The sequence below is a fragment of the Belonocnema kinseyi genome, chromosome 5, assembly GCF_010883055.1.
Source record: "Belonocnema kinseyi isolate 2016_QV_RU_SX_M_011 chromosome 5, B_treatae_v1, whole genome shotgun sequence".
In the NCBI taxonomy this organism is placed as follows: domain Eukaryota; kingdom Metazoa; phylum Arthropoda; class Insecta; order Hymenoptera; family Cynipidae; genus Belonocnema; species Belonocnema kinseyi.
The window spans coordinates 84,781,774-84,795,949 of NC_046661.1; the positions used below are offsets into that span (position 1 = coordinate 84,781,774).

At 33.0% G+C, this 14,176-nt stretch overlaps 1 protein-coding gene across 1 annotated transcript in view; it reads right to left on the reverse strand.

Moving 5' to 3' along the window:
- Positions 1–13,749: 13,749 nt before the first annotated feature.
- LOC117173755 overlaps positions 13,750–14,176 on the reverse strand; it is a 4,154-nt gene continuing 3,727 nt past the window's right edge. Inside the window, exon 4 of the mRNA XM_033362396.1 lies at positions 13,750–14,169. Coding sequence (XP_033218287.1) covers positions 13,750–14,169 — 420 coding nt within the window. The remainder of the gene's footprint in view (positions 14,170–14,176) is intronic.

The window sequence follows — 14,176 nt, forward strand, 5'->3', positions numbered from 1 at the left end:
GCTTATTGTGCCACACCCTTAATCGGATGCTCTCTAGAATAATCTATATTATCACCAGAGAATAAAAGAAATTCTTAACGTCTTTTCAGGCTATATGGAGCTATTAATTAAAAAAAATTTTTTAATTTAATTTTGTCTGAAAAAAGATCTTCTCTTTCACTCCGCTGGCAAAAAAACAACCAAACTTTTGATTTCAGTTTGGGTGTTTTTCCCTTAAGCTACTAGAAAGCTCTCTAGTTACTTATGGGACAAGCCACCGACCGGCAATTGGAAGTTCTGTCATTCGTTTCCCAGCGAAGCGAAGGAGAAGATTTTTTTAAAGATAAAATTACTTTTTAAAAGATTTTTTATTCTTCCTGTCCCATTGTCTGTACTCTGTCGTGGGATTATACCCCATTTGGCTCTTTCCATTCTGTACGTATAGCCAAGGATGGCTTTCACCTATCAGCAACCCTGGATATATTCCCGTTTTTGCCGGCTCTCAGTCCGGATCCAGCTTTTGATGATCATCCCGTTGCATGCCTGAAAGTTGTGATGCCCTCTCTGCAGCGGAGAGGCTAACAGCCTAGAGGCTAATCCCTGATATATCTCCTGAGCAGCCCCTCGACCGTTTTCAGGATAAGAGACGTTGAGCGGATCAGCCGGAAATCTGTTGTAGAAGTGTAAATCTTCTTCCTAGGTTTGAGAATGAAGGCCACTCTGCTATTCTTTCATATAAAGAGTTTGAAGGACCCTACTTTCCATCCCGCCTTTTTGTTGTCAACGACCTTGGCGTTGATATTCCAATCGGTCTTCTTCAACACTTAACCATAGTTTTCCTCCTCTTGGTCGTTTCAGATTCGCTAAAAACCTAGGAAGTAAAGTTCCATTAGATGGTTCAGTGTTGCTTCTTCAGTTTTAGCAAACTCGCCATTATTGAACCTAATTAGCCCGAGGTGATCCTCCGGGGTTTTCGCCAGGATACTGTGGAGCCTCGCTGTTTCCGGAATAACTTTCAATTCCTCGGTGAAGCCTTTCCAAGCTTCCTATTTATACTTTCTTATATTTTTATTATATTCATACTGGGCCGACTTATAGATGTCTAGTCAGGAGCAAATTTAGTTCTATTTGATCTGCTGCACAATACTCTTGTCCTTTTGCGGATCTTTTCTAAGCGGGTATTCTATCATTCTGCTCCTTCCCTGGACTTTAGTGTGATCTAACTCATTAATGATGCCATAGTTTGTGAAAAATTTCACAAGTCTTCCTTTAAGTTCCTCTTTATTCGAGTCCCAAAGTGTATTATTTCTAGGTTCCTGATACTTAAAATAGCCGGTTTTTCTAAGTTTTGCCGAGAAAATATATACTTGTGTTCCGAGAGACTCCTCATCGAAGACTCTTTAGCCCACTACCTTGCTCCTAAGTTAGTCCGAGCACCAAATCAAATCGAAAACCTCAATCCTGTCTTCAATCTGGAATGTGGGAGCATCAATCCATAAAAGTAAAGAAATCCTGGGAAATAAGATGAACTTGTTATTGATAAACTATTTATATACTATTCATTTACTATTTATTTATACACCATTAATACACTTCACATCTATTCTTTTTCCGCTTCTTCCCTTGTGTTTCCTTTTTATAAAGCCGAGCTCCTGGGATTAAATCTGCATCATGGTTATTTCCGCCTGAGCCACTGAAAAGCAGATTCATGGCACCTCTGGATGCTTTTGGTCTCCTTATGGATCCCAGTTGGGTCACACGGAACGCAACTCTTCCTGTGCATAGATAGGGTTGGTTGTCCAGAGCTATTCCATCCCCTTGACCTCCATGTCTATTCTTTTTTTAAGCTTATACGTTAGAGTTCTTTCTACTATCCAGTCTCGCGGCCAGGTATATGCGGCCTCCACTACTATGGCCCCCGACCTGATAAAGGTACCTTTGAAACTGGGTGCGCGCCCCTCCAGGGGTAACGCTTTTATCGCTTCAGAGATTTCATCCTTCAGCCTGCCCAACTTCTATACAGTTAGACAGGTTTCAGGATAACCCGATGCAAAGACAACTCTCATTAGGACGTTGTTAGTCATCTGCGCGAAAGTGAGGCCCTCTGCTTCCAGGGCCTCTTGCGGTTTTAGTTCTCTGTTTAGAGATGTTTCTCTGGAGTCCTTCTTCCTCTTGTCTATGAGATGAGCCTAAAGAATTGCACCATGTTAAATGTCCGAAGCCACTGCCCTCTGTAGAGTGCCGTGGCTACTGTTTGCGAGACGCGCTTTGTGGGCTTTGTGTCTTTGCGCTCTGCTATGTGTCCTATTCCTTAAAGTGTGTGCACAAGAAATCCACTGCAGTGTCCTGAAAACGTCTCACGGATGTGCCGTCCGTGCGCGCACAAATATTGCCGACCAATTGCATTCAACCGGTCGTGCTGCTCCTGACTCAACAGTGACGCACGCAAGTACGTCACTATCTAGTACACCAGTTCGCAACTCACTTGAGTAAGCACTACCGCGGTCCGCAGCAGCATGGTAGCTTGCACGCGATTGGTTGGTGGTATCAGTTTGTATGCGGCCGGCTCGTCCGTGCGCCGTCTGTAGCTAAATGAAAGATGGTTTCTTGTGCGAACACCTTTACAGAGACCGGTTAGCTTCACTTTTACTGTGTTAACAATATTGTTGCCATCGTTATCAGAAGTTCGCACTGCTTCTTCTGGATTTTCTCCTAAGGTGTCTTCCACTTTTGACGGTGGGTTAGAAAAGGATCCCGGAATGGGCGTTTTATTGTTTTTTGTTTGTTTTACGTTTTCCATTTATTACGGTCTTACGAGAAGCTAGGTATATAAGAAACAAACTCCGTAGAGCCCTGCTTACAGGGTGCGGGTCTACACACTACAGGATTCAAGCTGGTGACCCAAAGTCTACGTTAAGATAACTCCTTGTGAACCCGGCCTATCCGCGTCTACTGAATGGGCAGTCCAGGGGTTTCAGGGATTTGATAACCCTGGTTTGGTTGACCCCTTGACAGAGCAATAATTCGTAGCTTGGGAGCATGAGAACTGGCGCCCTCGATATTTCAGGAGGTTTTGCTATTACGCCCTGGAAGGATCGCTCATTAATTCAAGTCCCACTGACTAGAGCCCGTTAGTTTTCCAGAGTAGGCTTGATTCGTATTCTATGGCTAATCGTGAAGAGAAATGTGAACCTTAAACTCAATTCACCTAATATTAGAGATTCTGCATAAAATTGATAGAAACGTCTTTCTACATGCTCATCATAATGAGAAGGTATTGTATTGAGTGAGAAAAAAATAGTTCTTATGTCGGTCTCTGTCTGCCCTTGTTTTTGTTGCCGTTTTTGTTATCGTTGTTGTTGCTGTTGTTTTCCTTGTCGCCGTTGTCTTTGTAGTCTCTAAACACAATAAGCTTTAAAATCATGTGAGGAGTGGATCACGTGACCAGATTCCTACCTTACCGAAATTATTTTGATTTCTTAACTTATTTGCACCTGAAGCTCCACATCCAGTCGAAAATTTGGGATAATAGATGAGAAGCTCTAAAAAAGGTGGGTCTTGTCCTAAATTTGAATAATTATGAAGAAAGCAAAAAAAAATTTACAAAAAAAACTGTTTTCATCATTATTAAAATTTAGGACTAGACCAACCTTTCTAAGCGCTGCTTATTTACCATCCCAAATTTTCCACTCGATGTGGCACTTCATGTGTAAATAAGTTAGAAAATAAAAAGTGTCGGTAAGGTAGAAATCTGGTCACGTGACCCACTCATCACATGGCATAAAAGGAATTATCCACTTGGATTGCCCTTTGTCAAACTTTATGAGGTTGTGAAAAGAAAGTACGAGTTCAGCAGCCAGCTATTTTTGATGAAAAATAAAAAAGTTAGAGCATGTTTCAAAATGTTTGAGACAATTTTTTTCAAAACTCAAACATTCTATCAATGGCTATTCGCAGTACTCATAAGCCTGAACAATTTATCCTTATACATTATTTGGACAAAAAGAAAATTGCTAGAGTTTAAGCATTTTCAAAATGCAAAAAAATAAACGAAAACGAACACTTTAAGACAAAAAGCCCTCGATATTAAAAAAATTCAAAAGAAGAGAACTCTTGAATTTTGAAAGTCGTACAAGCATATTAAAATTTTTTTGAATATTTTTGAAAAATCTAAAATTTGAATTTAAATCACACAAAAAAGAATAAAAAATAAGAAATTCCACTTTGCGGTCAAACTATGCAAGGTGCTAAAAAATATTAGAATTCAAAAGTTGTGCAGCATAAAAAGATCAACAAATTTGCTATAAACTACTTTTTGACGACAGAAGCTTAAAAAAAAGGAATAAATAAAAGTTGCTTTTCCGAAAGAGCGCAACAAATTTTTCAATAATAATTTTTCGATAGGACATGTTTGTTTTGCGCGAATCGTATGAAATAATAATCAAAATAAAAAAAATAATTATTTTTTAAAAACTTGACAAGGTATAAAAGAAAATTTATTAAAAAAAATGTGTACCCAAAAAGGATATTAAAATGTATACTTGCTCATTTTTAGAATGGGAAAGTATATTTTCTTTTAATTGTTAATAATAATATCAAAAATAACAAAATAAATTGTTGAAAAAAGGACACAATGGAAGATAAAATGTGGGCATTTTCCTCAGCCTTAAAATAAAGTAAAATAAAATTGACTTAAATTATTTATTTATTGATATAAATATAATATTCATAAACAAATAATTTTTTAAAAAAGTTGGACCTGTTTTAAAACATTGACCTTTTTACTTTTAAGTGTAGACTAAACGTTTTTTTTTATCTGGTAAAAAGTTTTGGATGGATAGGCAAATTGATAAAATAAAAATATACGATTATGCAAATAGGTGGTTGTGTCTTACTTATCGCGTAGACAGTCGAGTCCCAGCCCGAGCGAGTACACACTGTGGTACACTTCGCGCGCGCAAGCCACTATTAAAAAATGCATGGCTCCGAAAGTATTTGACTACCCACTCCCAAATTTTTACCATATCAAGAAAAACGTTAAGTCCACTCTTTAAGAAAAAAAATTTACAAAAAACAGGCCCAAATTAAAAAAAATCGATTTGTTTATAAATATTTGATTTATATTATTAAATAAATAATTAAAGTTGATTTTAATATAATTTATTCAAAAGTTGAGGAAAAGGCCCAAATTCTATCTTTCGTATGATTTTTTTAAAATTTGTTTAATATTGCAGTATAAAGAATTGAAGGTAGGTACTTTTTTATAAGCATTACTTTTTTTTAAATTTTCTCGGAAACTTTGCTTGTCATATTGAATTAAAAAAATAGGTGTCGAATATTTTTGAGTGTTAAACAAGAAAAAAAATATTTTACTTGAAAACAAATTTTGGTGGCAAATATTGTGTGGAATGCCCTATATAAAACTTATTTACCTGCGCACCTTAACCGAGGATGCGTATTTTTGGTTTAAATTGTAAAAAATAGCATTGAAGGTAAAAAAATTAATTCAAATATAAAATATAAATAATATAAATGGATAAATATATATTTTCAACTTCTGTTTTGGGAGAGGAAAACCTAAACGGTCGTTATCTAGTTTACGATCTCATGCTTTTAAACAAATATCATAATTACTCGAAACATTCAATTTAGTTTTATATCGTAACTTCATCTAGCTTCCCTCTTCAAGTCTTGAAGGCAAATCAAATTTATCATGAAGGTTAATATGGGTGGCGTAATTGCGTGAATTACACCTGCGAAAATAAGTATATATAGGTGAACCTCTATTAGAAAATTCATAGTGAGCCTGGAAAGTAAAAAAGAAGTTTTTTTTAACTGAAGAAAATGAAGATCGCCGTTTGCATTTTTTTCTTTACCTGCTACGTTCTTCTTGATTTTATTCGTGAGTGACAAATAAACAAGAAATTGAATTTGGGAACTAAAAAGACATTCCCACTTATGAATTCGTATTTAAATTAGTTAAAATAGTTACTTAATTTAATTTATTTATTTTAAATTATCTAAATTTAAACTTTACATCACATTCAGTTAGAATAAGCTAATCAAATTCTTTTCCGAAATTATAGCAATTATAAATTTGTATTGAATTAAAATTTTTTGAATTAGTTCAAAATTTAATTTTCCATATTTTCTCTTTTTTTCTTAGGACGTTACATATTCAAGTATTATAATTATCATTTTATGAATCTGTAAACTTGTTCAAAAGCAAATCTTAAAAATCATTTCCGTAAATATAAAATTGCTAAATTTATTTCCCTATCATCTGCTAAAAGTTAAATTTCAAGTATTCTAAAAGAACCTTTTCAAAATGGGAACATTTACAACATCGAAAATCGCTACTTATGCTGAAGCGACGACCCGGGTACACCGGAATGTGCACCAAGTCGTTTTAAAGGTCATCTATGAGAACTTTTTAAAAATTAAAGTTTTTCCATCACTCAAAATAACTATTAATAGTGAATCGACGACTCAATTGCCAAAATTTTAATTTCAAAAAGTTCTAGTAGTTGACCCTCTGCAAGATCCGGCGCACTCGGGTCATCGCCTCACTATTGTTAGTTATTTTGGGGTGTTGGCAAAATATCAATTCGAAAAAGTTCTTGTAGAATATGTGTTAAACTACATGGTGTATGATCCTGCGCACCCGGGTTGTCGACTTACAATTGGTGGTTGTTTTGGGTGTTGAAAAAATTTAAATTCCAAAAAAGTTTTTGTAGCATACGTGCTACAGTACCTGATGCACTAACCTGCGCACCCGGGTTGTCAGCACACCATTTTTAATTGTTTTGGTTATTGAACAAATTGAAATATCGAAAAATTCTCGTAGATGACGCTTGAAAGGACCTGGTGCACTACCAGGCGCGCCCAGGTCATGGAATCACCATTGAGAGTTATTTTTGATGCTGGAAAATTTGAATTTTGCAAAATTTCTTGTAGAATACGTGCTAAACTACCTGGTGTACGATCCTGCGCACCCGGGTCGTGGAATCACCATTGAGAGTTATTTTGGGGGCTGGAAAATTCGAATTTTGAAAAAGTTCTTGTAGAATACGTGCTAAACTACCTGTTGTACGATCCTGCGCATCTGGGTCGTCTTCTCACTATTTATTATTGTTTTGGTTCTGGAAAAAATTTAAATTTTAAAAAAGTTTCTTTAGATGACCTTCTAAATGACCTGGTGCGCGATCCGGCGCACCCGGGTGGTCGACTAACCATTTTTAATTTTTTTGGTTATGGACAAATTTTAAATTTCAAAAAAGTTCTCGTCGATTACGTTGCGCGATCAGGCGCACACGGATCGTGGACTCACCATCGAGAGTTATTTTGGGTGCTAGAAAAATTTAAATTTTTGAAAAGTTCTTGTAGAATACTTCATAAATTACCTGGTGCACGATCTGGCGCACTCGTGTACACCGTCTTACCATTGATAGTTATTTTGGCTGTTAGCACAGTTAAATGATTTGAAAGTTCTCATTTTTAGTGCAGGCTAATTTTTTTCGAAAATTCTGCTGAAAAATTGATTGGATGATGTTGCTTTTCAAAAGTTTCGTAAATTTTAATAAAAAGAAACTATTTATCGACAAATCCTTTCTAAAAATTGGGAAAAATGTATTAGATTGTGTTCATCTTTAAAAATTATGTTAAGGTTCAATTCAAAAAAATTCTTCATAACCATGAGACGACCATGGGACGACCATGGCCTTGGAAGTAAAACCTTAGCATAATATTTGGCTAGTGAATAAAAATTAATAATTATTTAAACTACCTTGATTAATAAATGCACTCTTTGTCTATTTCTGGAAGTCCAAACTTAATTTTTTCATGGCGATTAGCTGTAAATAACTAACTTCTTAATTTTGAAGAACATTTGGAAGACAGTAAATAATTTATAATATTAAACGAAAATTGTTTGAACAAAAGTTTATCATTTCATTTATTTATAAATAAAATACCGTTTTTTTTCAAGGAATTAACAGCCTGTTATTTAGCAATTATTTTTTTGCTATGAATCGATAACATTTGATAATTTTTTAACCAAGCATAAAAAAATGCATTATTTGGCTATTTTTCAGTATTTAAACTGGTTTTTTGTGCGTAATCAACTGTTAATAGCACATTTTTAAACTTGTTTTAATAGTTCAATAACGATTCACCATTTTTATTGCTATTAAAAATTTTAATACCTTAGCCATCTGAAACCTAGAGGAATGCTTCTAGAAACTACTTAATAGTGATAACTTTGGTAGCTGGATACTTACAAAATAAACCAAAAAAGAAAATCAAGTATTAATTAAGTTTCTATAATAAATCATCAATTTCTATCAACTTATGTCAATGAATTATTGCTGACTAATTTTAGTTTTATTCAACAAGAAAAAAAAATTAATTTAAAAAAGCATTAGCCGAGAAAAATTTGTTTACTACATTATTAATAAAAATAAAATAGTGGATCGTTATTAGACAATGAAAAAACGTTTAAAAATGTGTTATTAATAGTTGATTAAACAAAAAAAAAACAAGTTTAAATGCTGAAAGTAGCTAAATAATGCATTTGGTAATTATGTTTCATAAAAAAATTATAAAATATTATTGATTCATAGCAAAAAATCATTTATAAATAACTGGCTGTTAATTCCGTGAAAAAAGCAGTATTTAATTTATAAATAAATAAAATGATCAAAATATGTTCAAACAATTGTTGTTCACAATAATAAATTGTTTACTGTCATCAATATGTTCTTCAAAATTTAGAAGTTAGTTATTTACTGTTAATTCCATTGAAAAAATCAAATTTGTATCTTCAAAAATAGCCATATAGTGCATTTGTTAACTAAGGTATTTTAAACAATTATTAACTTCTATTTGGTTACTAAATATAAAGCTCAGGTTTTATTTCTAAGTAATATATGATCGATTTCATAGAAAAAACTTGATTGATTCCATCAGAAATACCTGATTCGGATATTTGTTTATAAAAATTGCTATCAATATAACAAATTATTCATTCACTTTTATTGATTCAACTAAAGAACTCTTTTTGTCCATGAATTGTTCAAATTTAGTACAAATCAAGTGATGAATCGCATTGATATTGTAAATCTTTTTTGTTATCAAATAAAGACAAAAATTAACGCAAATAAAAATGTCTGCTCTAATAGTTTGATGCGAAATCTTATTAGCTTCAATTTAAATTTAAATTTTGGTCCAATTTGGAATTAAACAAAAATTGAAGTTCATTAAATTCTGAAAAGCTTGATGCTCCCAACTTATTTTTTCAGTCGAAGTATTGAGAAACTTTGATGTTTTACGTAACAATTTTTTACGCTTTAATAACTGATTAGGTAAACTTTGCATTGTCTTAAATAAATATTCCGGGACTCGTAGGATACAAATAATTTGTGTATTATTCCATTTATTTGTTACAAACAAATTTTATGAAGAAGTTAGCAAATAGTCTTATTATCCGTAAAAAAATTATGTTTTCTAACAGTTCCTCATATTAATGTAGGAATGACATTTTATTACAAAACTAATTGAAAAGTTTATAAGTACCATTTTTATAAACAATCCTTGAGAAAAAATATTAAAATTTTAGACTATCCAAATTTTTATTTCCTTTGATCGCCAGAAGGACTCAACGTATTCCATGAAATAATAAATATTTAATAATATTTTAATAAAATATAACAATTTAAATTCTTATAAAAAAAAAATAAAAATGTTGGCCCTATTCTCATAGAAAACAAATTTGTTTGCCCTGGAAATGTTCTAAGCTGTTAAACGAATGGCCGCTATTCACAAAAATATTTAAGAGATTAACAATAACCATTGTTATAAATAATACGAATAATAAAATGTTTAAATTTAAGGTTTAATCAATTTTAAATTATCTTTAATCGCCAGAATGGCTACGGATATTCTTAAAAAATTTATCTTTGATAATATTTAGTAAAATATAACAACTTTAAAGTTTATGAATAATTTATATGAAGAAATTCTAAATGTTGGCAATTTTAGTTGAAAAAACTCGGGTCTGCAGTCGCAATAGATTGAGAATGAATCATAACACTGCATGCAAATTTAAAATTCTTGTGGTTATTGTTAACTTTTCTAATATTTTATGACTAGCAGTCATTCGCCGAATAGCTTAAAATATTTCCAGTGGAAAAAAAAAAGTTTTTCTAAGCGAAAGGGCCAAAATTTTGAATTTTTTTATCTAATTAGTTTATAAAAATTTTAATTGTTATATTTTATCAAATATTATTAAATATTTATTATTTTAAAGAAAACTTGAAGTCATTCTGGCGACTGAAGAAAATTATAAGTTGAAAAAGTCTCAAATGTTAATATTTTGCCATAAGAATTGTTTGTAACAATGGACTTTATAAACTTTCACATTAGTTTTGTATTTAAATGTCATTTCTACATTAATATGATGTCTTCTTAGCAATAGCTAAAAAATTAACTAACAACAAGAATATTTGTCAATTTGTTCATAAAATTTGTTTATAACAAATAAATGGAATAAGAAATTAAATTCTTTGTATTCTATGAGTCCCTAAACATTCATTTAATATCATATAAAGTTTTCCTAATCAGTTATTTAAGCGTAAATATTTTATATGTACACCATTTTGAATATGTCACCAAGTTAGTAGCTCGGCACTATCTATTGGTATATCCGATACTATATATAATTAATTATGAATAAAAATAGTGAAAAATTATAATTTCAATTATTATTTTGCTTTTCTTTTACAGAATTAAGTTCACAGTCGAGTCCATCACAGGATGAGAAGAGCTCGAAAGAGAAAGAACTTGATGATCAATATGAGCATGTAGAAGAACCATATCCCACCAAATGGGCTCGCTTTTTCGGTCCGCGTAAGGTGGAAGTAAAGGAAGATTACGCTGCACGCCCTCATTCGTCAGGTTAGAGTATATCCGATACTATATATAATTAATTTGAAATATAAATTATAAAAATTATCATCCCAATTTACATTTTTCTTTTTTTATAGGATCAAGTTCACAGTCGAATCCTCCAACGCATGAAGAGTTTGGAAAATATTCACCGCGAATTCGGGAAAATTACATTGAAAGTCCTCGTTTACCAACACGTCAAAGCGCTCGTCTCCCAGTGTATGTTCCTGGTAGATCCCCAGAAATTAACGAAAATTATTTGCCCTTTGAAGATCGACCAAGAAATGAGCCGATCCCCCCGTCACCTAGATTAAGAAAATCTTCATCTGGATCTAAATTTATATCTGGATCAAAATCTTCATCTGGATCTGGACGCTCAACATCAAAAAGCCAATAGATCAATTAAAGGAAATAAAAAGTTTATGGGATATAATCCTCCAAATAAAGGAAGAATTGATCGAAAATTGCATTTTGTTTTATTTTAGTGCCAATCTTTTTATTTTATAAGGTAAACCAACCAGTATTAGGACAGTTATGAAAAGCTAACCCACATGAACACAATATAAAAAATTTGAATTGTAATTTTTGGTACACGGAGAGAACTGGTAGAGTATATGCTACTATTCGCGTTTAGTAAGCTGATTTATATTAATACTAAATACTCGTTGATTCAAGAACACTAAACAGCGTTGTGTTGATTCTACTGAACAGAAGAGTACGAAGGCTGACTATCTGTTCAGTAAAATCGACTGTATAGCCCTCTGACGGTCCTTAGTTGTAAGTATAAAGTTAACCTCTCTGATCCGCTGGCCGGCGCCGATCGCGTGTGACCGCGTTTATTTCGTTATTTATTGTGACTGTGTTTGTTGAACAATTTATTATGGAAGATATTCTAAACGAATGGGGATTTTCTTCATACCTATCGGCATTTGAAGGTAAGTTTATTTAAGTTTCTTTCAGAGTGATTGCTTTTTATAAATTTGAGTTAAGTCGAGGTTAATGGATCGCTACTACAAATTTTTTTTCTTTATTCTACGATTTTACTTGAGAAATACCAGTATTAGATACTTTTCCGGACTTTGGTTCAATTTATTTCAGAAATAGTGGAGATTAGAACTTCTTAATTCAGTACTTTATGCGTAAAATTAGTTTTTTAAATGTTTGTATTAGATTTCGAAAAGCGAATTTCACGTATAAAATATATAATTTAGATTTTTTTTCATCTGAGCACACTTATATTTTCAAAAAAATAAAGCCAGGATCTGGAAAAATGTGCAATTGTAGTTTTTTTGAGAAAAACGAAGAAACTGAATTTTTAGGTTAGAGCACTGTTACATTAGCCTGAAGTGCAACAAGTTTCCTATAAACCTAGGTGAAAAAATATTTCCTCAAGTAAAATCCTGAATATTTTCAGAACCTTTTTTTCTTTTCATTATTTTCAGTCTAATGATAAATATAACCTTCAAGTGCAACGTATTCTAAAAAAATGTTTTGGGTTCAAATATGTCCCTTAGAACTTGAGTTTATTCTAGAATTTACCGGAAGAACTTGATATATTTTATTATATGGATATAATATCTTTTTTTCACGTTAATTACAGAAAATAACATCGATGTTCCCGCTCTCAAATTATTAGACTTCAACTCCTTGGCGTCGTTAATTCCTCCAATAGGGAATAGGCTGAAGATTTTAAGAAAATTAGACGATTTTAAGAACAATAGAGAGGTTATTTTATGAAAGGAAATGAGATAGGGGAGAGTCCGGCAGTACCGTCACCTTAAGCTTTATTTAGAATTTTAAAAAAATACCTTAACTTACATGTTAAATATTCCTTGTTATGTATTAGGGAGCTCATAAGCTATAAATAAAAACAATAAAATATCATTATATTAAGTAATAATTAACTTTATTAATAAAATTTTAAAATAAAGAAAAATCAATATTAAAAAATTTGGCCTCCAGTACCGGCCAGTAAAAATATCCTCAGTTAATTAAGACAATAATCACAAATATATTGATTTGAGAGTTCCGGTGTGTTGGCACAAGCTTCATGAACCCAAACCTTACAATTTCCGCATTGTATCCAATCTTCTTCATGGGATTCAAGGCACAAAGGACAAATTGTCTCTTTCTGAATTGGCTTGCTTTTTTTGCGAACATCTTTTCCTGAGACTAAACTTTTTCCTTTTTTGCTAGCACTTTTTTCTGAAAACAAGTTTTTTCCTCGCTTAACTAAATCAGCATTTGCTTTATTTGCTTTTTTTTCTTCCAGCATCTTTTTGAATGGAGAACTTGTATAAACTTCACTCCTTTCTGCTTTGCGACGACGTGCAGTAGCTCTCCTTTTTGAAGCATCAGGAACCGGTGACAATTTTGAAAGTTTTGCTTTAAATTTCTCAGCCGATTGTTCAAAGTCAGCTAAAGCTTGAGACTCGGGCTGTTGTGAAATGACAATCTGAGGTTTGGAAAGAGGAGTATCAGTGAGAGTACCAAGTTGACTAGAACTTGAAGGTGTCATTTCCAGTGTCAGAGAAGGTAATCTTCTTCGTTCTGACTGTCCAGATGTTGAAAGAGTTGGTTCTGGCAGTTGAGAAGATGGAAGCAATGACGCTGACTCTGAATATTGACTCTCTGTAACATTGGTCATGTCTGAACCAATAAAATCGAGATCGCTGAAGATGTTGTTATTAAAAGGGTGAATGCCAGTGCATCGAAAGCCAGAATGCCAATATCCATTCGAGAAACTTTCGTAAAAGCAGAAGCGACTAACCCTGCAATCTCGTACTCAGTGATTCTGATACCATGGTTAGATCTCATCCACAAGTCTCATTCATCATTATAAGACGATTTGAAAGGCTTCATAAAAGTTTTGTCAAGCGGTTGTAGCTTGTGTGTCGTATGAGGAGGAGTACTTAACATATGTACATGACTTTTTCTAGCAAATTCAATAACATCTAAGTCTCTATGGCTGGCATGACCATCAAGAATTAGAAGAACTGGATCCTTTTCTGTGGGATTTGAATATTTCACAAAGTGTTTCATCCATTTCAAAAATAATTCTGCATTCATCCAGCCATTTGGCTGAGCTTCACCTACACTTTCATTTGGTGCACCGATCATGAGTTGATCATTCATGCGGGAGCGAGGAAAGACGAAGAAGGGTGGTATGAACTGACCTCCAGCGCTCATTGAAAAAAGCACAGTCACATTTTTTCCACGTTCTGCAGATGTAAGCTTGCCAACTTGCTTTTGG